Source organism: Rhinocladiella mackenziei (assembly GCF_000835555.1).
Source record: "Rhinocladiella mackenziei CBS 650.93 unplaced genomic scaffold supercont1.4, whole genome shotgun sequence".
Taxonomy (NCBI): domain Eukaryota; kingdom Fungi; phylum Ascomycota; class Eurotiomycetes; order Chaetothyriales; family Herpotrichiellaceae; genus Rhinocladiella; species Rhinocladiella mackenziei.
In genome coordinates, this window is record NW_013550601.1 from 830,591 (window position 1) to 854,246 (window position 23,656).

Here is a 23,656-nt window from a genome sequence, read left to right on the forward strand (position 1 = left end):
TTTGTCTCTACACGCCCGCCACTACAAACGAGCCTGTTCTAGTGGAACCCGGGCAAACTGCGCCTTTTGATGGCTACAAGTGCAATGTCCCTATAGCACGGTGGACACACTTCCTCTCGCCCTCGTCTTCTCTTCTTTCCTTTCTTCGGTGACACGCAGATTTATTTTCCATGGCTCCACGGCGTCGCTCTCAGTCCTCAAGCCATGGTCAAAGAAGCGAAACGGGCACTTCCGTTGCCCAAGCAGCAACTGTTGATTCTCGCAGTATGCCGCTTCGCAGAGCCCGTTGCAATGACTTCGGTCTATCCGTACATTGTGCGTCCCTTCTAACGTCCCACAAATTCCCATTCACCGTGCCGCTGACTAGATCAAGCCTGAGATGATTCAATCCTTCGACGTCCGAGACGACAGTGTTGCCAAATGGGCGGGCCTCATGTCGGCCGTCTTCTCGTTTTCGCAATGTTTGACCGGAATCGCTTGGGGTAGGGCTTCCGATCGCTTCGGCCGCAAACCCATCATCCTCCTCGCTTTGATCTGTACCATGATCTCCAGTATCCTGTTTGGATTTTCCAAAAATTTGGTCTGGGCTTTCCTCACAAGATCAATGCAAGGTCTGTCGAATGGAAATGTTGGGATTATCAGGACAGCGGTCGCGGAACTTGTTCCACAGAAGGAATTACAGCCTCGAGCGTTTAGTATAATGCCCTTGGTTTGGAACATCGGAAGTATATTCGGGCCCTCATTCGGTGGCTCCCTCGTCCATCCTGTCGACCGATATCCCGAGGTTTTTGGGAAATTCAAATTGCTCCAGGAATATCCTTTTGCCCTGCCGAATCTGCTCATCAGCATCCTTTTCCTATGTGGCATCTCTGCCGGCACCCTCTTTCTGCACGAAACCCTGGAGGAGAAGAAAAATCGCCGAGACTATGGGCTCCTGGTGGGCCAAATCCTCACCAGCCCTTGTTCGCGCAGCACACGCTCACGCGCCAGGTCGTGGTCGAATGCTGACGAGACAGACCCGTTCCTTTCCGGAACATCTAGCGAAATGTCGACGCCAGCCTCAACTCCCGTCATCAAGCTATCCAAGAAGGACCCAGGCTGGAAAGAGGTATTTTCCCGACAGTCCAACATCAACCTCGTCGTTTACACGTTCCTGGCCATGCATTCGGTGGCCTACGACCAACTTCTACCGATTTTCATGCATTATCCGGTGCAATCTCTCCGAGATCCTCACGTCCACCTGCCATTTAAATTCGCCGGTGGGTTTGGAATCGATTCGAACAGGATCGGCTTACTTTTCACCGTCTACGGCATTTTTGGCATGCTCATCCAGTTTTTCGTTTTCCCGACCTTTGCGCGGAAGTATGGCGTTTTGAATTGTCTCAAGGCCTGTGTTTTGACTTTCCCCCTGGTTTACATTGCGACGCCTTTTACGGCGTTGTTACCGTCGGATTCAAGCAGGCAAGGAGTGGTGATGGTCTTGATGTTGGTGAAAGGGTTTTGTGGCATTTTTGCATTCCCATGCTCGACTATACTTCTCACGAACAGTGCGGCGAGCCTCAAAATCTTGGGAACCTTGAACGGCGTCGCGACGAGTATCTCCGCTCTAGGTAGAGCTGCGGGGCCGGCTTTGGCTGGCGCCACATTTACCGGCGGCGTGGAAGCTGGCTACGTTGTGATTTCCTGGTGGACTTTGGCTCTGGTCGCTCTCATTGGCGCCGTGCCAGTGTGGTCTTTGATCGAGATGGAGGGTTTTGGAGGTGACCAGGATGATGACGACGAGGAAAACGAGGACGATGAGGACGGTAACGCAAAAGTGTCGGCCACTGGTCCCACGGCGGCTCAATCGAGGAAACATTCCGCACCTGAACCGGTCGAGGACGTCTTCATGGACGATGACACTCTGCCCGACACCGACTACTTGACTCCAACCGTATCGAGAACTCCTTCTCGTCGTCACAGTGTTCATCTTCAGCGCGTTGCGAGTCCCATTGGATTCGGTCCAGGCGTCGTTCCTCTCGGAGCTAGAAGATACAGCAGTGACCTGGGGGCCACCCGGAGTGGTCTGGGTGTTGGAGGCACGAGTTACTATTGAAGGAAGCCTCAGTGGTTGCAGACACCCGACACGATATCCCAGGATGGACACACGCATTAGATATACGTACAGAAAGGCAATCAGGACCAATGAAAAGTTCGAAAACTCTACTTGCCATCGGTTTCTAAGCCCAACGCATAGTGATACTCATGCACGAGCCGCTGGATTCTCAAACGCCAGCCTGATACCCGATCTGACTTCGCTTACGATATCAGCCGCCGTCGTGACTGTGTTCACCAAACCGACGCCCGCACCAGCCCAGACGTTTGCACGATTCGTAGACCCGAACCCTTGGTCTGCTCCCTTGACGGCTTCGTTGTGTTTTTCTCGAATCTCTTCGATAGCCACGCCTTGCACGTGCTCCATGTAGCTCTTGGTCACTAGACTGCGTCCGTCGTACTCTTCCGGCCAGATGTTAGGGCCCTTGACGTTGTCGAACAATTTGCTCCGTACCGTGCTCATTCCTCCGTCTCGTGCTGCGAGAACTAAGTCCCGATATCCCGGCGGCACGGCCGTTTCCTTCGCGGCGAGGAACCTGGTCCCCATCACCGCGCCTTTCGCGCCGAGGGCAAATGCCGCTGCGGCACCGCGCCCATCGGCGATACCACCCGATGCAAGAAGGGGGATATCGCCGTATCCGTTCGCCGCCAGCGTGTCAATCGCCTCGGGAATCAGCGAGACGATACTGGCACCATTCTCGAAGCCGTGCCCGCCGGCATCCGAACCTTGCAGGACCAACGCGTCCGGCTTCGTCGACTTCGCTATCTCGAGCGCCGCACTCACGCTGCCCACCTGCACCCAGATACGGGTGTCAGGGCAGACCTTTCGACTCTGCTCAGCCCAGGCGGCGTAATCGTTTCGCTCTTTGGCCGCGAACAGCCAGATCACGGCCGGCGGGTTCTGGGCCAGATGCGGCAGCATGTCATCAATGTTGGTGATGAATGGTAGCATTCCTATGCCGATGGGAAGTGTTTTACTGCTGCTTGTGTCGAGGGTTTTGCTGGTTTGGAGCAACTCCACGGCGGCGGAGAGCTCTTGCTTCAGCGTCCCTGGTGTGATGGTGCCGATGAAGCCGAGACCACCTGCTTCGCTGACGGCGACGGCGAGCTGGGCACCGGCGAAGCCTCCCATCGGTGCGTTAGCGATGAGGGGAGCGGTTGTCCAGGGAAGCTGAGTCAGGAGAGAGGGAGGCATGGCTGATAGTGGGCTAGATGTGTTGGGTCTTTTTGGATGACTCTTCTTCAGAGAGGTCGGGTGTGTTGTGAATGCTGAGAAAAGGAACAACCTTGCTCTCAAACACCTCGGACCCAAGGGAAAAATGGAAGTTTATACTCCTTAGCTCAGCTCAGCTTAGCATTTTTGGTCCTTTCTTATTTGATGCCTTGACTTTTCGAGTTTGCTGCAGCATTGTAAGGTGAAGGATTCGGACGCTCGAATCTCACTACACAAGGTATGAACCATGTTCGGATTAGCCCACGGGAAACTTAAAATGAAATAATGAGAGGAAATACCAACAACTTATGAAATCCATAGGTCCCGCGGAGAAGAGAACGAGCTCACGCGATTGTCAGGAACTCCCCCCTTTGGGCCTTTAGCTGACCGCGTTTACCTCTTCTTGATATGACATCGTGCTTACTTGGATTAGATCATGCCCGACATACCCTGTTTTAGGCATCCCGCTCGTGACGGAACTTGGCCAGTTATATTTGCTCGGTTGTGATCTCTCAATCTGGACATGTCGTTTTCGCGGAGGGCCGGCGGCGAAGAATGTTTATGAATGGTGGTATGGTTCAAGTTTGGGCCCATAGCATGGGAGATGGCATTACTGTCACACTCTGGTGTTGATTAGTTCTACGAAGGTGGAACGAATGAAGGCGACGCCACCGTTGCGGTTCATGCCGTGCATGAACAATTAATGGGCTAACAACTTTGTGGCAGCATGCAACCTCTCCTCAATAATACTTGCCCACCGTTGAGCATTCGTCAAGTTCTTGTCCTCGAAACTCTCCACCAGGCCCGGATACGTTGCCCCAGCGTACCCGGTCCATCGACCCGGAGCGAAAACCACATGCTTGAACCAAGGCCGGCCGTCTAGACCGCCAGGGAAGAGGAACCGTCGCTCCACGGCTTTGTACTTTTCATTCGCCTTGCGAACCTCATACCAGAGGCGTACCTTCTTCCACCATTGCCACCAAGGCAAGTCCTCTTTCAGGCGTTCTGTCAAATCAGTCGTATACTCGTCAAAACGGGTGGCGACTTTGCGGAGTTTGGTCGTGGCTCTGTCAAGAGCGTGGAAGTTGAAACTCGACTTGCTGAAATACTCCTTCGATATTTCCTTGACCTCATCCAGATACGTTTCGAGATCCTTTGCATAGTCTGCAGCGCTCAAGGACAGAACCGGCGTCTCACACAGCCGGGCTGCCAGAAGGGCCCAAACCTTGCTGATGGCTACGTGATAGTGCCACCCTTTGTCGCCGAACATATCCATCCAGCGAAAACTGTCGTAGTTAGAATGATAATGGTAGACCGCGTCATTGGGGCCATTCCCGAAACCGAGGTCTAGCGAGGGGATTCCCGCAAAATCCTGAAAAGCTGTAAAATCGCTTCCCGAGCCCATGGTTCGAATTCGACCATCCCAGACGTCGCCCACAGATTGTCCTTGAGTGGTCTGATTTGGTGAGGGCACCAAGTGAGTGACTTCGCCGATGAGTTTGTTCAGGAGCGGAGCGGCGGCGGCCTCAAAGCGTTTGCCACGGGTCCCAACGTCCACGTTCAAATAAGCCACGGCACTGGCAGACAACCAGGGGAGATACTCCTCTACCCATTCGGTCGATCCTAGGAGGCCATACTCTTCGCCATCCCAGCTGGCAAAAACGATGGTTCTCAGAGGCTTCCAGCCTGCCTTGAGGGCTTCGCCGAAGGAGCGAATCACTTCATTCATGGCGGCAGAACCGGAGTTAGGATCGCCGGCGCCTCCAGCAATCCACGCATCTCGATGATTGCCCAAGACCACCACCTCATCAGGGATGGTGCCATTGATCATCCCAATTACATTCCACAATGGAGTGGTGACGTAATCTTGCTCGTTTATCAGATTGAGCACCACATCATCTGGCGAGGGACCAATGTTGTAGTCCACGCCCTTGTAACCAAGACCTCCGCGCCAGTCGTCGTTGAAGTCGCTCGCGTTGAGCCCATGCCCATTCAACGCCCTGAGTAAGGGAAGTGCGTCCACGTACGAAATGGGAAGGGACGGTATTTGGGGAGTTGAGCCGTGTGGATCGACACGGGGAACCCCGGGTTTGGAAGGATAACCTGGCGTAGTCGGATCACCGGGGAGGACGCCTGCAACGCCTATTAGAGTTAGTCGGCTTCGTGATAAAACTGGACTTACTGAGAAACTGCGTACTCCCTCTTTGCACACTGCTTGGGTTCCGCGCAGGTCCATCCGGGTACGTTTGGTAGCCATTTTCTTCTGTCATTTCGCCGTCTTCTTTTGGATCGGTGTAGATGACCATTCCGACCATACCCAACTCCTGCGCCCGCTTGACTTTAAGTCCTCGAAAGATGCCACCATATCTCGCCAGTGCAATCTTGCCTTTCAGACTCACATTTGCTGCCTGTAAATCTTCAAAGTCCTGAAATGTCCCAAGGTTGACGTAGACATAGGGTGCCGTGACATTACCACTAGCGGAATAGCCATGAAAAGTCGGAATGCGATCCGTCAGAGACGTAGTCGGGTCATCTTCAATCGTGTCTTCTTCCAGACTGCACTCGAACTTCACTGTGTCTCCCTTCAGCAAGGCCAATCGATGTGACACTGGATAGTTGAGATATATGTCATAGGCGACAATTTCCGACTTGACCCCAAACTCCTCCCATCTTTCTCGCGTCCATATCGCTTGACTCAAATTCTTGCCGGCAAGATGAGACCCGGCGGTATAGTATTCGCTCCATGATCGTACCTTGTCCTCATCCGGGGTGGCGGACAATATCTCTTGAAGCTCTTCGAAGCTTATGCCCGTGCTTTGGGGCCATGACTTTGGAAATGGTCGTGACCAGGGTAGATAGGACGATACAGGATCATGACCACGAGGGAGAATGGCGATGGGCAGGAGGAAGCAGATTACTATGGCGATGAGAGTACTTCCAAGAGCGATCGAGCAGAACCGGCGCAAGGTACTGTGGCGATATCTTGGGCGTCGTCGACTTACGGCAACAGGTGTGATGAGAGGGGTGTGTTCATCCATGGCCAGTTCATTCTCATCAACACATAGAAAGAGAAATATGCGCCAGGGCAACCTGTGCCTAGCCTTTTTGAATATGATTGACTGGCGCAAGTAAAAGAGAGAGACAATACACGGCCTCGACAGCCCCCCTCGCTAATTTAGGAAAGTTGGCCGATGGTCGCCTCCTGGGTCCGGGCGATTTATCAATCCTTCTCAACCATAATACTCCTTGGATCCAAAGGCTGCTAGATTCTAAAATGTTTAGCTTGCCTGAGACTGTGCCCAGAAGCCGACGATTGATGATGGTCCTCAATTGGAGTTCGCACGAATCTGTCACGGATTGGGTCCATGCCGGCTCCGCAGAGTGATACCACCGTCCTCCAGACACATGGCTTTCCTCTCAACCTTTCAACTATGCATGCCCTCCCCTCGAGAGAACTCCTGCATCTGTCCCTTATCAGCAAGAGCTGGTAGCCAGGAAACAGGTTTGCTAACATACAGTACATCCCGCAGTTGCCACAGAATGAGTACGTCCACGTCATCTCGCTATCCTGAACGGTAGCGTATGTTTTGGGGGTTCCTATTGTGAACTTGAAATTTCCATCTGGCATCAGGATGTTCGTGGTGAGGACACCACCAGTAAGGTGCCGGTAGATCATGTAATGGCAGATGGCCTGCAGTCGAATATGAGTCAAGATCTTGCTCGAGTGGGAAATCATACCTTTATGACGGGCTCTCCGATGTACTCGTACTGGAGTTGACCACAAAGGCGCCCTCCAGTCGGCATGGTGTGAGCTGTTGTGTGGGGTACATCTTGATGGATGAAAAGATGGTTCGAAAGTGGTGAAATCGCTTCGCTGAAGAATAACTTTTTATTCATATCTCCAGATTGTCTGACAGGAACTACAGTACAACACCACTGCTAGCCCTCCTCCTGTTTGACGCCGAATACGAGGCCATTGAATGGAGGAGGCCATACCCTATCAACGTGGACACTTACATCTATTGCCAATTAAGAAGGAGCCCGAGTCACCCCGTTGCATGAAATCACCTCAGTATCCGAAAGGCGTACTCAGTTTTCTCAGTGAGCACTTCGACCTTCAAACGTCGTCGACCATTCCTGGACCTTTCTTTGAATGCCACATCGATCCGACTTTACAGTTACACTCTATGCTTGGGAATTAGGAGGTCAATCCCAGAAGTTCTCACTTCTCCCGGATGATGCATTTGGTCTGGAATCAGCAAAGATCCTGCAATACCGACACCCAATAAGCACTTGATCATACGGCTGAGCAAAGACCATTCGATCTTCCCTCGGCCTCCTATCTATCTTGAAGGCAAGGCTTCCATACGGACCGCCACATGACGTCTACTAGGCCTGCTTATCTCCGTTTTGATATACCGATTTTCAGGAATGCTGGAGTCTTGGACATTCATTGGGTGCAAAGGTTATTCAATTCGAAAAGGATGTTGACCATAACTCCTTGGGAATCTCGACACACAAGAAGTCTAATCCTCAAACCCGTCTGGAATTTACTATGAGGGTTCTTCCATCGTGGATAACACTCTGCGAGTAGTCAGTTCCGGGTCTAACGGGGACGTGAAATATCTTGAAGACGCCACAGTCGGGAGTCTCACCGATTCCTTGATGCGGCTAGAAAGAAAAATATTTTCTGGGACAAGTCATAAGAGACGGACGGTGGCACTCCTTGAACCTCGACCACGGGCTAGATCCGAAGCGTGCCATTGCCCTAGAAAGAATAATTCGAGGTCAGCACTGCCATCAGTAGATCTGTGAGCAAAATCGTGTTCAGAACAGGTCCCATCCACCTACATTTCTACAACCTTAAATAAAAATGCACAGGCCCTTGGTGAGATGAGACTTCCTTTTTGGGGGCCTCAAAGAGTGGAGACATTTTGAGAGTCTTCGTCTTCCATATATCTCCACATGGCAACTTGGAGGAGAGCCTCTTTTCAACTCGGCTCTTCCCAAGTTCTCATCTCCCTCTACGAGCGAAGATGTCTTTTCGCAATTCCAAGGCGAGATCAATCGACGCCGGATCGCCCGGCGGGAGGAGCTGAGACATGTACAGGCCACAAGTGCCTGCCGCGGGATCAATCCACTAAACAGTGTCAGTTCAAGATGAATATCAAAGGAGAGCATGACTTACCCAGAAAAGGTTCGGAAGACCACCCCATGTCATCGTACCCTTTTTACAAATCCCATCCACGTCCTTCATGTTCAGACATCCTCCGAGACCAAAATTCCATGATTCACTTTCCACACCTGATCTGAACAAAGGACCGACATCCGGCATGGTCACCGTGGCCTTCAAATGCTGACTGTCAGCAAGCTGAGGCGTAAACATCATTTGTACCGTTTCGGGCCTGAGCAGGGCTCCATCGTTCTTGAGCAGTGAAATCAGCACCTTCACATAATCGCTCGCGCAACTGTACAGGCCACCACCTCCCAGATCATCCTTGGGATTCTGAGCAGGATAGGGGGTTGCAACAACAAAGTCTCCCGTCGGAGTTTTGGCTGTTGTCGCACACAATCAGTTGCGCACGTTCTCATTTTCGGATTGACGAAAGGCCGTAGAAGGCATGTCGAGTGGCTCCCAAATGTGCTTCTTCATATACTCGCCCAGACGGATTCCTCCATTGACTCTTTCAACCATCTGTCCAGCCCAATCGATGGCGCAGCTATAACTCCAGCCTTCTCCCGGCTCAAATAAGAGAGGCAGCGTGTACTGCTTTGCCTAGGCTACGTCAACAGGGCATCCTCCCAAATTCGGGGTTGAATCTCACTTACAATATCTCCATCCACGGGACCCATTTTCTCCCCACGAAGCTCTCGCCATTGTTTGAGTTTGGGCGAGATAAAGTCATACCCCATGCCACTCGAATGCGTCAACAGGTGACGCAGAGTGATTTTGTTCTTCGCCTTGACCATCTGCGGCTGCCCAGTCTTTTCGTCAAACCCCGTCAAAATCTCTGGTTCCTTCCACTCGGGGAGAATAGAGGAGACATCGTCATCTAAGGTCAATTGACCTTTTTCCACACATTGCAACACCGCAACGGTGGTAAGGAGCTTCGTGCACGAAGCAATCCAAAAAGTCGTGTCCTTTGCCATGGGTTTAGCCAGCTCCGGTGCAACAGATGTGACCCCTTGAGCCTCAAAATGGATAATGTTTCCTGTTATTCTGTAAGACTACCGACAAAGATTATAGTCGTTGACAGATTGATTACCGGATGCATCGGCCGCTATGACAACTGCTCCGGGGACCTTTCGATTTGGGCCTGGCTTGGTAGCTGCTTCGAGTATTTCGGTGAAAGTCATCTCGAGTTTGGTTGGCTTCTAGCGAAAATAGAAGAGAGCTATCGAATGGTTCTTGGTTTGCTTGTTGAGGCCGCTGGAGTATAGCGTGTGCTAATTCGGATACAGTTTTCTGACTCAGGCGCAAATCGCACGGCGACACCACGAAGGGGTTTAATTGTGAATATGTCGGGTGGACCGCAAACGCGACTCTCACACTTGTATGCTTTTACGATCGTCAACAGATTTTCATTTATATATTTGATATTGCCTCGCCTGAGCACGAAGACTATCCTTTGTTCTACCCCCCTTTCGTTTCATCCCGAACTACGGACCTTGTCGTACCTGTGGCTTATATAAGGCCCCTCGGCCCAACCACATGGTTTGGGGCAACTTAATCGTCGTACTTACGTCCGTAAGTGGCCATGCTTACCTACAAATGCAGGAGTCAAACAAATTGGCGACACGGCCAAAGGTATACAGACATGGATATTGATACTAAAGCTCTCGGAACCGAGATCCTTCAGCAACCTCCTGGCGGTCCTCCATTGTTAGTTGACGAGAAAACGATTGATCAGCATGACTATCAACAATTCTGATGCATATCTGTGACCACTCCAGCCATGGGATTTCTGACTTCATTCCCAAGGGGACAAAGAGCCTGGAATGTCGATCAGATCATCCACCCTGACGGGTTGGCCGGTGTTAATCGACTTATTGGCCGCAATACCCGTCATAATAGACAGGGCACCATCAACATGAGATGCTGCACGATGGTATTTGTCTTCCACCGGCGTCCCAAAAACGTCCTTCAGCAATTGAGGGTCTCCTCCTCCGTGTCCACCCGGACTGGCAGGAATATCGATCTCGGTGGGCTTACCGAACATGGGGCGCAACAGAATTGAACGGGTCTCGAGTGCACCCTCCAGACTTTGCTCATCACCCGAATTGATGTAAGACCTTTCTACAACTTCAAGCTCAAGACGTCCTCTGGTTCCGGTGAATGCCACCCGAAACCCCTCTACCGGTGAATACGCGGTCAGGGAATAAGTGAGGATTGCTCCCGACCGATATCTAACCAGAACTCCCATGGTGTCCTCGATGCTGATGCCATCTCCAAAAACACTCTGATCTCGATAATAACCGTCTTCCTTTTCCGCCTCCAAATACATGGCTTTCAGTTGGGGGTTTCTGTCCATGTGCAAGGCGAATGGATCATCCTTTGCATGCTCACTGCCGTGTGCTCGAGTGTAAAACCCAGTCATCCCTCTCATCTCGGCATTTTCCCGACCGTAAAACCTTAAGTCACCCATGGCAACCACTGTTTCTGGTCTGCTTTGAAGCCAGAAATTCACCAAGTCGAAATGGTGAGTGGATTTGTGAACCAGGAGGCCTCCACTGTTTCGCTTGTCTCGATGCCAGCGGCGGAAATAGTCTGCGCCGTGAGAGGTGTTCAACATCCATTCAAAATGAATTGCATTTACCATTCCAATGGCTCCCGAGGAGATCAACTCAAACACTTTGGTGTTATGAGGTGCATAACGATAGTTGAAGGTGACGCGAAGCTCTCGGCCGGTGCGCTCAATGGCCTTGACAATCTCCTTACATCTCGGAGCGTCGATTGTCATGGGCTTTTCGGTCACAACGTTGCAGCCCAGCTCCATGGCTCGGACAATATAGATATTGTGGGTCCTGTCGATGGATGTGACGATGACTTCGTCTGGCCGTGTTTCTTTGATCATCCGATCAAAATCGGCGGCCTTGTATGTGGGGACAGCTGGGTGTCCCATTGCCCGGATTTTGAAGTTGGCATAATCCATTCTCGTCTGATTGGTATCACAGAAAGCAACCAGCTCGGTGGTGTCTCTGAAATCTTTCGCCATAGCCGAGTAAAAGAAGCCAGAGCGGCCACCCGTGCCCACAATGGCATACTTTTTACGCATCATCGCGCCCGTTGTCGTCGTATTGGGGGAAAGATGTCTGGAAAATGCCGTGAGTCTATATCAACGATTGGCTTTGATGTATAATGACTTGGCACTCCCTGTTTGAAGTTGAGTTTCTCTCCACATACATGCTGCTTTTCTGGACCCCAATGAATCGGTCCGATGTCCGCTTGACAGAGCCTCGCAGAAGAGAAACAATACGATGCCAACACCGCTTCGGCAACAATTACACCTTTGGAGATCTTTACTCGGGAGGACTCAACGCCGAAGAACCAGGGGGCCACAGTCGCCCAGAAGGTTGGGAGACCTCCCCACGTCTGTGACAAGTATGCCGGCAGATGGTCCTTGAAAACTATATTTCTCTTTTCTGGGGGCCCCGCGTTCTCCCACTTGGGATGCGCCTCCAAGATCCTGTTTTGGAACGGGGTCACCATTTCGCTGCAAATCATGCCTCGGCGCCGCCCTCAAGCAACGAAGAGCCTTGCCCAATCCTTCGCTAATTATCATGCGTGTTCTTCCTTCATTCCGCCTCTCCAAGTCACATCATACCCTTGACGCCTCCAAAGGGAACGCTTGGGGTCAAGAAGCCAACTCGGACAGCCCTCCGAAGCTCCAATAAGTGCTGTGCACTTGGCATTTGGAGATGGCAGATTGTCTTCTACAAAGATGATCCTTGAAGGTGTCTTGGAAGGCAGTGAGGTGCCAACAGATCTTAGGATATTTGGGATAATGATTGTCCGAAAGGCCCCCTGTAGAAATCTAACCGACATACATATGAGACCATGAGTCTTCACCTGGAAACCTCTATTGCCGTTGGGTTTATCGACGACGGGATTGGGACTTCTGATTATCACAACTTCACTGTCTACCGTCATGGCTGCTGCTAACCCTGATTCTAGCTCCCCAGGAGAAGATTCCAAAGATGCCATCACTCACGCGGAAACTACAGTTTCTCAAACACCTGTCGAGCAAAGAGATAAAGCTGCAGCGTTCTTGAACTCTGTGGACGAAGACACCTCCTTCACGTATGAAGAGGAGAAAGCCGTCCTAAGAAGAATCGATTATCGTGTTCTCCCACTCATTCTCTGGGCGTACTTCTTCCAACAACTCGACAAATCTTCCCTCTCCTACGTCTCCATCTTTGGAATCACTGAAGATGCCAATCTACATGGTCGTCAATACTCATGGCTCGGTTCCATCTTGTATCTCGCACAGCTGGCCATGCAACCACTTGCCGCTTTTCTTCTAGTCAAAGCCCCCACTGGAAAGCTCATTGCCGGCGCGATATTCCTCTGGGGTAGCTCTCTGGCTATTATGTCGGCTTGCACAAATTTCAGGAGTCTCTTGGGTCTGCGTTTCCTGCTAGGGTCCTTTGAAGCCATGATAGGTATATCGTTCAAATTTCTGCCCGAGCTCATCATGAACCGATTCTGACCGGTTCAAAAGCACCTTCTTGCGTCGTGGTGACCCAGTCATGGTACAGACGATCGGAACAAACTTTGCGGAATTCTTTCTGGAATGGAATGAACGGTGTCACTGCCATTGTATGTCAAATCTCTGATTCTCGGCGCACTATTTACTGACCGGAAACTACAGATCGGTAGTCTTTTCACGTACGGGCTCGGTCACATCCACAGCGACACGTTGTACCCATATCAGGTGAGCGCGATCCTGTCTGAGCAAAGGTGTGATCTGTGCTGAGATACTTTGGCGAGATTGTCTTCCTATTTTGTGGCTTACTCACGGTGGCTTATTCAATTTTGGTTCTGGCTCTCATGCCTGATTCTCCTATGGAGGCCAAATATTTGAGCCAACGCGAGAAAGTCATTGCCGTTGAACGACTCCGAGCCAATCAGCAGGGGATCACATCAAGACAATGGCGATGGGATCACGTGTGGGAAGTCGCTACCGATTTGAAAACATATCTGTGGTTTCTTATCATCACCTCCATCTCGTATGTTCAAGTCACACCCCCGACTCTCTTCGATCTGGCACTGACGTCTTTCCAAAGAATTCCAAGTGGCGGTATAAGCACATTTGGAAGTCTCATCGTCAAGAGTTTCGGGTACAGCAGTTTCACCACGATTCTTTTCAACATCCCCTTTGGAGTGATTCAAGTCCTGGCAATCATCGGATCCGCCTGGGTTGCTACAAAGTGGCAGAGGAAGGGTCTTGTGATTGCTATCGCCTCAACCTTCCCCACGGTCGGAACCATCATTCTCTTGACTGTCCCCCGAGAACAGAAAGGTGTTCTTCTCTTTGGTTATTACTTGGTAAGCTACCACTCTACGAAAGCTCGGATTCAAATGCTCAGTGGACCTAGATTTCCTGTCTCGCCTGCATTACTCCACTGATTTATGCGTGGCACGTCCAAAACTCCGCGGGAGATACCAAACGGAAATGCACCTCAGCCGTCGTCTTCATCGGCATGTGCACAGGTAACGTGATCGGACCGCTTGTCTATTCCCCTAACCAAGCACCCCTGTACCGCCCAGGCTTGATCTCCAACCTCATCATGTTCGTCCTGGTCGGCGTCCTCGCGGTGGTCATCTGGTTCTACCTTGTGCTTCTGAACAAGCAGCATGCAAGGCGAAGGGCAGAGGTGGGTAAATCTGCGGAGAAAGTCGATGAGTCGATGGTGGGGAAGGACAAGATTGGTATCAATAAGGCCGTCGAATTGGAGGAAGGTCGCAATGGGGAGCTGAGAGCGAACGATAATGGATTCTCCGATCTCACGGATTTGCAAAATGAGGATTTTATCTACGTCTATTGAGGGTGAGGAGAGAGAGCACTTATTGAATAGGGCAAAGTATGTGGGGGAAGAGTGCTCGAGAACAGCCAGAAACCACGAGTGATTGTGGTTAAGCAGTGGCATGAAAATGACCCCGTATGCGTAGTGTATAACGTAATTGGAAGTATTCCTTATACACATATATATCTGTCACCCCTCAACCTTGGAACATTCACGTCAATCGAAGAGAAAGTTCCATACCGCTTCCTGATTCCACGAGTAATGTATGGCCAGGAACCGACTTCACTGTCAACGGAAAACCGCAGCAAAGCATCCCTAGGGCACCTAAAAGGCAGAAGGCGGCACAACGTGCTGATATGGCCCATGAGGAATATCAATGAGCTTCGGGGTAAAGAGCGCCGAGAATTTTCCCAGGCCTCTCCGCACTTTAGCGATGCTGGGCGAGGGTAGGTCTCCGTCGTCCATTGAAGGATCAGGCTTTACTGTATGCGTCGTTGCGAAGGGAAGCCGTAGACTGTTTGTCTTGGTGATTTGACTATTTCCCTTACATATTTTGCTGTCATGAAGCTGTAGTCAGGAGACGGTATGTTTTTGTGGGCGTATCATATAAGCCGAGGGAACTTTATGCCACGACCCGTCTGAAGTTGATGTGGTACTTAGAAGCGGGCATAACTTTGTATGATCGGTCGATTCCATGATGGCGACCAGTTTTCGTACCCAGAAGTCTTTTCTCATATGTCTATACTTCCTACTCTCCCACCTCGTTACCCCAGCAGCCACGAAGATTGACCGAAAATCTGTCGTCGGTCAATTCAATCCCAAACGAAATGCCAGCTCGACGGAGACGCCGATGCAGGTAGGAAACGGAAATTTTGTCTTCTCAACCGACGTGACGGGTCTTCAAACGTTTCAACCATTTAACGCGCTCTCCTCGTGGGGATGGCACAACTCATCACTTCCCACGGTCCCGGGGCAAACTTCCATTGGCGACTTCACGGGCCTGCAATGGTGGACCCATGGCCGTTTGGTCACTTATGACCAGCCCAATCCTGCAGAGGCCAATATTTCGCAGTGGTTAATTGCCAATCCGCATCGAATCAATCTTGTACGCATCGGCTTCCATTTCGAGGGCCGGAATGTCGTCGAGAGCGACTTGAGGAATAAGTCTCAGCACCTTGATCTTTATTCGGGCATTATATACTCGCAATTCGCCCTGAACAATTCCAAAGTCACTGTCCAGACCGCCGTCAACCCTGACAGCGACACTGTTGCAGTTCAAATCAATTCGACTCTTTTGAATGCGGGAGATTTGGGGGTGTTTTTTGACTATCCTTACGCCAGCGGACAGAACAAATTCGATGCTCCCTTCGTAGGTCTGTTCAACGCCACGTCGAATCACACCACGTCTCTGAGGGCACAGAAGCAGACAGCCACCATTCAACACGATCTGGACGCCACCACGTATTTCACGGCGATCGAGTGGCAGGGTCATGCCACGATGACAGGTCCCAAGCATTCGACACATCGTTATTTCCTATCGCCAAACAAAGGAAATCAGCTTTCGTTCACTGCCAGATTCACCCCTGCGCAGAGTGAGTCCGGAGGAGCTGCCAACGATGTCTTCGACTCTTCGGAAACGTGGTGGCAATCGTACTGGAATCATGGAGCCTTCATTTTGTTTCCGTTGAAAAATCATCCTAGAGCCAAAGAACTCCAGCGTCGAGTTATACTTTCGCAGTATCTTGTCACCATCAATGAAGCTGGGCGGGACCCTCCTCAAGAATCGGGGTTGACCAATAATGGTTGGTACGGAAAGTTCCACCTAGAAATGGTGATTTGGCACTCGCTTCATTTTGGTCTTTGGGGGAAAGAGGACCTTTTAGAGCGACATGACGACATTTATCGGCGATTCCTGGGTACTTCGCGTCAGCGGGCTCGCGAGATGGGGTATGAAGGAGCTCGTTGGGGGAAAATGACTGATCCGAGTGGTCGTTCAGCTCCCGGGGAGATCAACTCGCTCCTGATTTGGCAGCAACCGCATCCGTTCTATTTTGCGGAGGCGGAATATCAACGGTCTCCGAACAACCGGACGCTGAAGAAATGGGATGAAGTGCTCACGGCATCGGCGGACTTCATGACATCGTACGTGTTTTATAACCGGTCCCTGGACGTTCTTCAGCTCGGTCCACCAATGTATCCGGTCTCGGAGAACACGAATCCGAATGATACGGTGAATCCCACGTTTGAGCTCGCATACTGGCGCTTTGGACTCGACATTGCGGCGAAGTGGAAGCAGCGCCAGAACCAAACAGTGCCCCAGGCATGGACATCTCTTACTGACAGTCTGCCACCAATACCAACGGAAAATGGAACATATGTGATATACACCGGCGTCCCCGATATGTGGAACGACCCGGACCTCACGTCCGACCACCCCAGCATGGCCATGATATATGGTTTCATCTCTCCGCCGCCTGATTTCAGCTTGACCATCTTCAACAACACCATGCAAAGAATTTATCAGACATGGAATTTCACCGAGTCTTTTGGCTGGGACTTTCCCATGCTGGCCATGGCCGCGGCTCGTTTGGGCGACTATGAGCGTGCAGTGGATTTCTTGCTGGACCCCAATTTCCAGTTCGACGACTTAGGCATGCCCATTGGTGGGTCCAGAGTTCCCACGCCGTATTTCCCGGGCAGTGCATCATTGTTAATGGCGGTGGCGATGATGTCGGGTGGATGGAAGGAAGACCCGGGGTTGAAATTTCCCAAGGAATGGAAAGTGCAAGCAGAAGGATTCCGACCGATGTTCTTCTGAGAAGATCCACACTTCGCCAAATCGAAAGCTAGATTGCCATAAATCCTGCGCCCCAAGCCCCTACTGAGTTCATATGCCTTGACCGTGTGACCTTGGTTTTCTCTTTCTTCAATAGCTTGCCGGTGGTCTCATCGTATACAGCAGGTCGAACAATTTTGACCGTGTAACCGATGCCATAGTACACTCCCACGCGGTCTTTGACCTCTTGTTCCTGTCGTTGCTTTTCCACCGCACGGGACGTTGGTGGCCGAGTTGGAAGGGCTGCCTCTGGAGGATTCGATTGACGGAATGCTTCGACGTGTCGGTGGAAAGCAATATCTGCTTTGATGCTGGCAATTTGATCTTTGCTCAAAGTTGAGAGGGGGCTCGTATCAGATCTTGGTTCCAAATGCGCTCTTCTGGAAGACCGAGGAAATAAGGAGCCGCGGGATGATTCAAGACGAGACCTAAAAGGAGATGGGGCATCGGGACTCATACTGGAATGGGAGACGTAGTCAGGTATTTCGTCCCGAATGCGTTCGCAAGTCCAGCAATAACATGGACAGCCACCATCATCCGATTCAATCTGTGTCAGGGGTGTGACCTCTGTTGTTTCTCGACGCGACCCGTCAGACTCCGACCTCAATAGTACGTCGCTGCCAAAAACGCTTTGGCTGTATAGAAAATAGACCATGGGGTAGAGCATGTGCGTTCGCCAAACTAGCTCTAGTGTTGGATCTTCATTGACACGGGTGAGCCAGGCCGAAGCTCGAGCCCCTATTGCTTGAGGCAAGGCGGAATATTGAGCCAGTGCGCGTCCTAATGTTCCTTCAAGTGAGGGGGATCGGAGCCAAAGAAGAGCATGCATCTTGGGGATAAAGGATGCGCGACCGACCAAGTCGTGGACCGCGGAGGCTAGATCGATCGAAAAGGCTTGATTCGGATCTAATTCGCTATAAGGCGGTGGATTGGTCAGATAAGCAAGTATATCGGCCGACTGAGTGGTAGTCGTGGTAAACAATCGCTCTGCCGCTACAGGGAGAGTATATGTCAATGACTTCGTGTCGATGACGGCCAAGATTGCTTCCCATGGCATGGGAATCTCGAGCAGTTTCGGTGAACTGTGCGCCAAGTTGTCTACCCGATAAGCAGCTGGGTGTTGCATGTAGGCGTACCAGACCAACAGCACATCCAGCGGTGGCAGATAGTCAGCGGTAATTGCTGCGTGGCTAGCATCGCTGTTAGAACCATATCGGTGATATGCGGCCGCGTGCCTGAGGATAGACTCGATTTTCTCAAACCAAATCTGAAAGCGGGCCACTGCTAGGCGGACAATGGTTGCCCATCGCTGTGATTTCTCTGGGCTTACTGGAGTATTCCTAGAGTCGCCTGTCTCCGACGGGCCCGAATAACTTGGCAGATCGAGTATTTCCAGTTGGTCAGAAGTAATCACGCTCTCCTTCAACTTCAGAAAGCATTCGAGTAGGCAAAGATGCACCGTAATGTGGCCTGGGGTGGGGTATTGAATTGGGACTTGATTTGTATTTCCCAGAGAAGGGACGATTGCGTCGCGGAAGATAGATGGCTCAGGAATCTCTGTCTTTGGATGTTTTGAGGATATTGGAAATCTCCTGCCTGGGAAGTGTGATGGTAGTTCCCATTGGTGAGGGTCGACGTCCGAAAACGTCTTGCGGCTTTCATGGCGATGGAAGAGGCTCATCAGTACGTGAAAGGCTGTCTTCTGGACGTGAATGTCCGCGTATAGAAGGCTTGTGTGTGTGTGTGTGTGTGTGCTGTTGATGAGTGATTGAAGATATGAGCGTCTTGGAAGAGTTGCAAAGTGGTGTGGACGTTTATATCGAGTCAGACAAGAAGCGTTTTACAGCAGGAGGCCGTAATCAGGGCCATATGCGAGTGACCGCGTGGTCTGACGGTGCAGATTTTTCTCTACGCGTCAGCCTCAGGCGGCAAACCTTTGGCCATTTCTTGAGTTTTTGTGGCTCATCGGCTGTGCCGTGGCTCCTGCGCCACAAGGAAATTAGCCTACAAAAAGATAACTTTCCCCATCCATCAGATCCTGGAAGAAATGTCGGCGCTCCTCTGACGGGATGACTCATCCTGGAAGTCACTCTGCCTGCTATCTATCTCCGAACACAGCTCTAGAACGGCCTCGCCATGGGTACCATCCCCAGCGATAGCCAATGGATCATTAAAATCCACCCCTTCTACAGCCTGGAAGGCGAAGCAATCGTTTGCCGAGCTTGACGCAGACCTGCAGACCATGTATTCGACTGGGCATGATTAATCCGTCTTAATGTCAACCCAAAATCCCGTTCCTGACCTAGGACAGGACTCGCATCTCGAGGCAATATGAACGACCGAGAATGATGATTGGGCCTTCCCCAATCGCCGATAGGATGTGTTAGCTTGAGGGATCGACTGCACCTTCTTGATTTGGTCCTCGGCTAGGCGTTATCGGGGAGTTCAAGCGCATGTATATGTCGCCCAGTTTCCGTAGTCGAGATCTTTCCCAAAGGCTTCTTGAAGCGGCCGATCGCCATGCCAATGAGGAACTCAGACTCCCAACTCCGGTTCTGGAAACTGGCCGTTGTCAAATCGCTGCTATCCAGCGAGCGCAATGGATACACATAAACACCCATGTTTGGCAATTACGTTGGGGCATCACGGTCCCCAGATCTATCACGTCGGCCTGCACCCGAGTGCCTGAAGGAGTTCCAATATCAAGACAACAAAGGACAACGCACCAGTGATCCGTCATTCATACGATCTGTCAAAGACTTGAATCTTGTGGAATTGTTGAAAGTCCTCTTCTCCCAAACACACGACGAATGCCCGGCTCACTCGGATCCCTCGTCTCAATTTCATCTGCTGCTGCATGCAACCTGCCAACTATTGTTTCCGGAACCCGATTCCGATTTGACTGATTTTCCTGGTGGCTTCCCGGTGGCTTCCTGACCTTCCACCGGAAGAGCTTACCTCTGAAAATTTGAGAAGCAAAATGCTCGACGACACCGCCTGCACATTTCTCCGCCCCCATCTTGAGTCATTTCTCTCTCTATCCATGTCCGAGCCTGGAGCAGACTCCAAACTATAAACATTGATCCTGGCACGGCACGAAATCCACACCTTGATAGACCAACCCGAATTATCTTCCACGTTGAGGGGTTTCTCGGCCCAAGTGAGTGGTGGGCCTAAACCAGATATATCGTGATCTTGACCTACGTAGGTACGGGGGACCTTGGGAGTTATTGAGTTGGTTACGAGTCCCAGGACCAAGAAAAGGTCATTGAATTGAAAGAACCATGGATACCTTGAAGGACGGATGGAAGATGAGGGAAAATGGCTTCAATTACTGGAAGTATATATTATGTCAAAATCCTTCTGCCCGTTTCTGCTCATTATCCACCAGTGTCTCATTTGAGAGTTTGAATCACCATGAAGTACCACCTCGAAGTAGCTGTTTAAGGAATCGATTATTTAGCCCTACTTTCCAACAGCGCTCTTCCCCAGGGGTGCAAATCCTGATGGCATCGAAATTATGCGCAGCTTCTTGATCCAAGCCTCATCGCAATGCCGGGAATCTATTCTTTCCGCTGGTACGAAAACCCCAAGAACGATTGTGATCTGTTCAATCGATTCTTTTCTCGCCAGAAATACATCATACGCTTTTGCAAATTCTTTCTTCCTCCTCTGCAGTCAAGGTGTAGCTCTAACTCATCGTGCCATCGAGGATTTGCCAAATAAAGTCAAAGACTGAATCGCGCTGTCATCACTTACGGTGATACCCAAAATCAACAAAACAATGGACGGATTCCGAATTTTCCCATAGACGAAGTCAAGATCATTTGCCTTACTGGGGACGCCGTTTGTGCTGGCACTCTGACTATCCTCCCAGCGCACCTGGACTATGTTCGGCTCCGGTAGCAAAAACGTGATCCTTGGAAATCTATGAAACTTACGAAAGGTACAAGGACAGCTTGGATGAAGAATCTTGAAAGTAATAGTCACAGACGAAGAAATCCCCGCCAAAAAAAGTTCATTCCTTGATTGGCAGTTGTTTGTCGACCCTATGCGCATTTCTACCGTACTTTTGGAAGTCGATCTGGCCGCAAGGATGCTAACCGCACCAAAAGCAATGCTGGTATAGTACACGTATTTGTACGCTGCGGCGTACGCCGCCGCGTACGCCATCTGCCCAGCACGCACCACGATCATATATGCTGTCTCGTTGTTTCCAATTCCGGGAAGGGTTTTGAGTGGTTCGAGTAGCGAGTCTCCCGTGTATTCGGTGGCGGTTTCGATGGCGTGAGGATCGGTGATGCCCAGTTCGAGCACCATGGCTCCGCCGATGTAGTGAATGGCGTTGGAGGTAAAGTTGTTGACGAAAACCTGCAAAGGAAGAAATGAGTGGCTAGAACTAGGCCATACATTCAGCAAGACGCAATACGGAATAGAAAAATGTACGTTATAATAAACGGCATAACCGATGGCTCCTCCAACGACTCGAACTGCCAGCGTCAGGGCAGCCATTGTGGCGATCAAGTCATCGGGACAAATGATTGTGGTGATGATAGAAGCAGGAACAACAATACCTCCAATGCCAAATCCGGCAATGATGAGAATAATCCAGAGGGCGTTAAGATTATCAATATCAGCCACCGCCATTGCTCCGGTTCCTTGGGGGCATCATTGGTCTAGTTTCTCGGAAATATGACATTCGATGAACTCACCTGCAGTCATCAAAGCAGACGAAAGAATCATAAGTAACTTATTCTGTCCCTTGAAGACCGAGAGTAACCAGAGCACGACGCAGGCACCAGCAAGGATGGAAAGTCCAATAGGGATTCCTCGCACCCCGACACCAACGGGGTCATGACCGTAGACGTTGAATGCTTGGGTAGGCCAGAAGAGAAGTACCGAGAAGAAATTCGCTCCGGAAATAAATGTTATAATGAGTGTCAGGGCCAGGATCCTCGGGTCTTTCTTCAGTCGAGTGGGAAGATAGGATACTTGGCACCGTAGATTTCCCAAAATCCAAATACGATGAGAAGGGCAGCACCCAAGAGAAGTGTAACGAGGACATGGGCCGATTTCCAGGAGTATTGGTTTCCACCCCACTAGGAGTTTTTTTTATTTTCCCTTAGCCAATGGTATCTGTGAGAGAAAGGACTGATCATACGACGTACCTGCAAGGCCATCATGAACAGAATCATACCAGAGATACTGAGGAATCCCCCCACATAGTCGATTTTGTTGATGATTTCTTTCCTGCTAAGACCCTCACTATTGACCCGGGGTGGCGGGAAATAGAAGATGGCCGTCATGACAAGACCGATGAAACCCCACAGACCGCAGAGCAGTCCAATCCATCTCCAATTAGCGTGATAGGCAATCCACTGTCCCCAGAGCACCGAAGGGCAAAATGGGATAATTGTAAATATCAACACGGCGACGTATTTGCCTCTCTTAGAGGTAGGGGCCATCTCAGACGTAGCCGCCAGAGCCGTGAGCTCATTGATACCAGCACCAACTCCTGATATGACCATGCCTCCAATAAAGGTGTTCATAGTATTGGCTGTGGACACGACAATCATTCCAAAAACTAGGAAACCGGCTCCGATCAACGCGACGTATCGTCGACCGATCAAGTCCGAAAGAGACCCGACAAAGGGACAGATGGCGGCCAGGGCGAGGAGGTTGCCCAGCACAAACCAGGTCCGACGGTCGACGCTGCCGATGTCTTGATAGATATACGGAGGAATGCCGCCGAATAGGTACAACGGGATTTGCGAACCTGTCCACAAAACTGCCATGGCTACCAGGGACATCAGTCGCCTCCGTGAGTGTCCGGGTCACGGCCGCTGGGATTGGATGTCCTGGGTACTATTACTCCTTTCTGGGATTCTCGTGAGTATGGTCCACTTTTGGGAATTGTCGATGTCTTCTCTTGGCGAATGATATCGAAAAGCGACTCTGGGTACCTTTCTGTAAACAGACAATTTGGAAAGAACACGGCGTGGATGTCAAGCTGCCATGTGACTTATATTCTCACAGTAGCCATCATCATAAAGATGAGCATGCTACATTTGAGTTCGACCGGGATTATCCAGAAGTATTTGTCATAGACGGTACGCGCTGGACGAGCCTTTCCTTCGGAAAGTGGAATTTCCCCAGGCAACCGTGTTGTCAGCCAGCCGAGAGCAATTCTTTAAGCTGTCATAAAGCTGGGTGATAATCGAGCGTAGGAAGGGAGGCAGTCGTTTTTGGGGCCCAACGACCCCGACCCGCGTTTGTTGATAGAATTGATCTCCGGCATCAAATAAATGGAAGTGTGCTATGATAGCCACGATCAATATAAGGCACATTGAAGGAATATGCGACCGCAATGCCTGTCAAAATACGGCAGATGATATGTGGAAAATGCTTGAGAGATCTCCTGGCCTCGAATTTGTCTCAAGGCCTTGGATACTAGAACATATCCAGAAATGAGGAAGACAACATCG

General features: G+C 50.8%; 9 protein-coding genes across 9 annotated transcripts; 3 read left to right on the forward strand and 6 right to left on the reverse strand.

Moving 5' to 3' along the window:
* Nucleotides 1–204: 204 nt before the first annotated feature.
* Nucleotides 205–2,095, forward strand: Z518_05423 (uncharacterized protein; the record flags this gene model as incomplete). The annotated part of the gene is made up of 2 exons (XM_013416235.1): nucleotides 205–315; nucleotides 374–2,095. The coding sequence occupies 2 exons, from the start codon at nucleotides 205–207 to the stop codon at nucleotides 2,093–2,095; spliced, it is 1,833 nt and encodes a 610-aa protein (XP_013271689.1).
* A 147-nt stretch (nucleotides 2,096–2,242) lies between these two features.
* Z518_05424 (uncharacterized protein) lies at nucleotides 2,243–3,289 on the reverse strand (the record flags this gene model as incomplete). The annotated part of the gene is made up of 1 exon (XM_013416236.1): nucleotides 2,243–3,289. One exon carries the CDS (start codon nucleotides 3,287–3,289, stop codon nucleotides 2,243–2,245), a length of 1,047 nt encoding a protein of 348 aa, XP_013271690.1.
* A 718-nt stretch (nucleotides 3,290–4,007) lies between these two features.
* On the reverse strand, nucleotides 4,008–6,345 carry Z518_05425 (uncharacterized protein; the record flags this gene model as incomplete). Its single annotated transcript, XM_013416237.1, has 2 exons — nucleotides 4,008–5,440; nucleotides 5,490–6,345. 2 exons carry the CDS (start codon nucleotides 6,343–6,345, stop codon nucleotides 4,008–4,010), a joined length of 2,289 nt encoding a protein of 762 aa, XP_013271691.1.
* Nucleotides 6,346–8,321: 1,976 nt separating this feature from the next.
* Nucleotides 8,322–9,664, reverse strand: Z518_05426 (uncharacterized protein; the record flags this gene model as incomplete). Its single annotated transcript, XM_013416238.1, has 5 exons — nucleotides 8,322–8,447; nucleotides 8,496–8,863; nucleotides 8,912–9,083; nucleotides 9,137–9,519; nucleotides 9,574–9,664. 5 exons carry the CDS (start codon nucleotides 9,662–9,664, stop codon nucleotides 8,322–8,324), a joined length of 1,140 nt encoding a protein of 379 aa, XP_013271692.1.
* Nucleotides 9,665–10,278: 614 nt separating this feature from the next.
* Nucleotides 10,279–11,586, reverse strand: Z518_05427 (uncharacterized protein; the record flags this gene model as incomplete). The annotated part of the gene is made up of 1 exon (XM_013416239.1): nucleotides 10,279–11,586. One exon carries the CDS (start codon nucleotides 11,584–11,586, stop codon nucleotides 10,279–10,281), a length of 1,308 nt encoding a protein of 435 aa, XP_013271693.1.
* An 870-nt stretch (nucleotides 11,587–12,456) lies between these two features.
* Z518_05428 (uncharacterized protein) lies at nucleotides 12,457–14,356 on the forward strand (the record flags this gene model as incomplete). Its single annotated transcript, XM_013416240.1, has 6 exons — nucleotides 12,457–12,970; nucleotides 13,030–13,127; nucleotides 13,180–13,242; nucleotides 13,299–13,537; nucleotides 13,595–13,856; nucleotides 13,907–14,356. 6 exons carry the CDS (start codon nucleotides 12,457–12,459, stop codon nucleotides 14,354–14,356), a joined length of 1,626 nt encoding a protein of 541 aa, XP_013271694.1.
* A 676-nt stretch (nucleotides 14,357–15,032) lies between these two features.
* On the forward strand, nucleotides 15,033–17,153 carry Z518_05429 (uncharacterized protein; the record flags this gene model as incomplete). The annotated part of the gene is made up of 1 exon (XM_013416241.1): nucleotides 15,033–17,153. One exon carries the CDS (start codon nucleotides 15,033–15,035, stop codon nucleotides 17,151–17,153), a length of 2,121 nt encoding a protein of 706 aa, XP_013271695.1.
* A 28-nt stretch (nucleotides 17,154–17,181) lies between these two features.
* Nucleotides 17,182–18,852, reverse strand: Z518_05430 (uncharacterized protein; the record flags this gene model as incomplete). The annotated part of the gene is made up of 1 exon (XM_013416242.1): nucleotides 17,182–18,852. The coding sequence occupies one exon, from the start codon at nucleotides 18,850–18,852 to the stop codon at nucleotides 17,182–17,184; it is 1,671 nt and encodes a 556-aa protein (XP_013271696.1).
* Nucleotides 18,853–20,867: 2,015 nt separating this feature from the next.
* Z518_05431 (uncharacterized protein) lies at nucleotides 20,868–22,966 on the reverse strand (the record flags this gene model as incomplete). Its single annotated transcript, XM_013416243.1, has 5 exons — nucleotides 20,868–21,542; nucleotides 21,618–21,829; nucleotides 21,884–22,125; nucleotides 22,164–22,270; nucleotides 22,340–22,966. 5 exons carry the CDS (start codon nucleotides 22,964–22,966, stop codon nucleotides 20,868–20,870), a joined length of 1,863 nt encoding a protein of 620 aa, XP_013271697.1.
* Nucleotides 22,967–23,656: the final 690 nt, after the last annotated feature.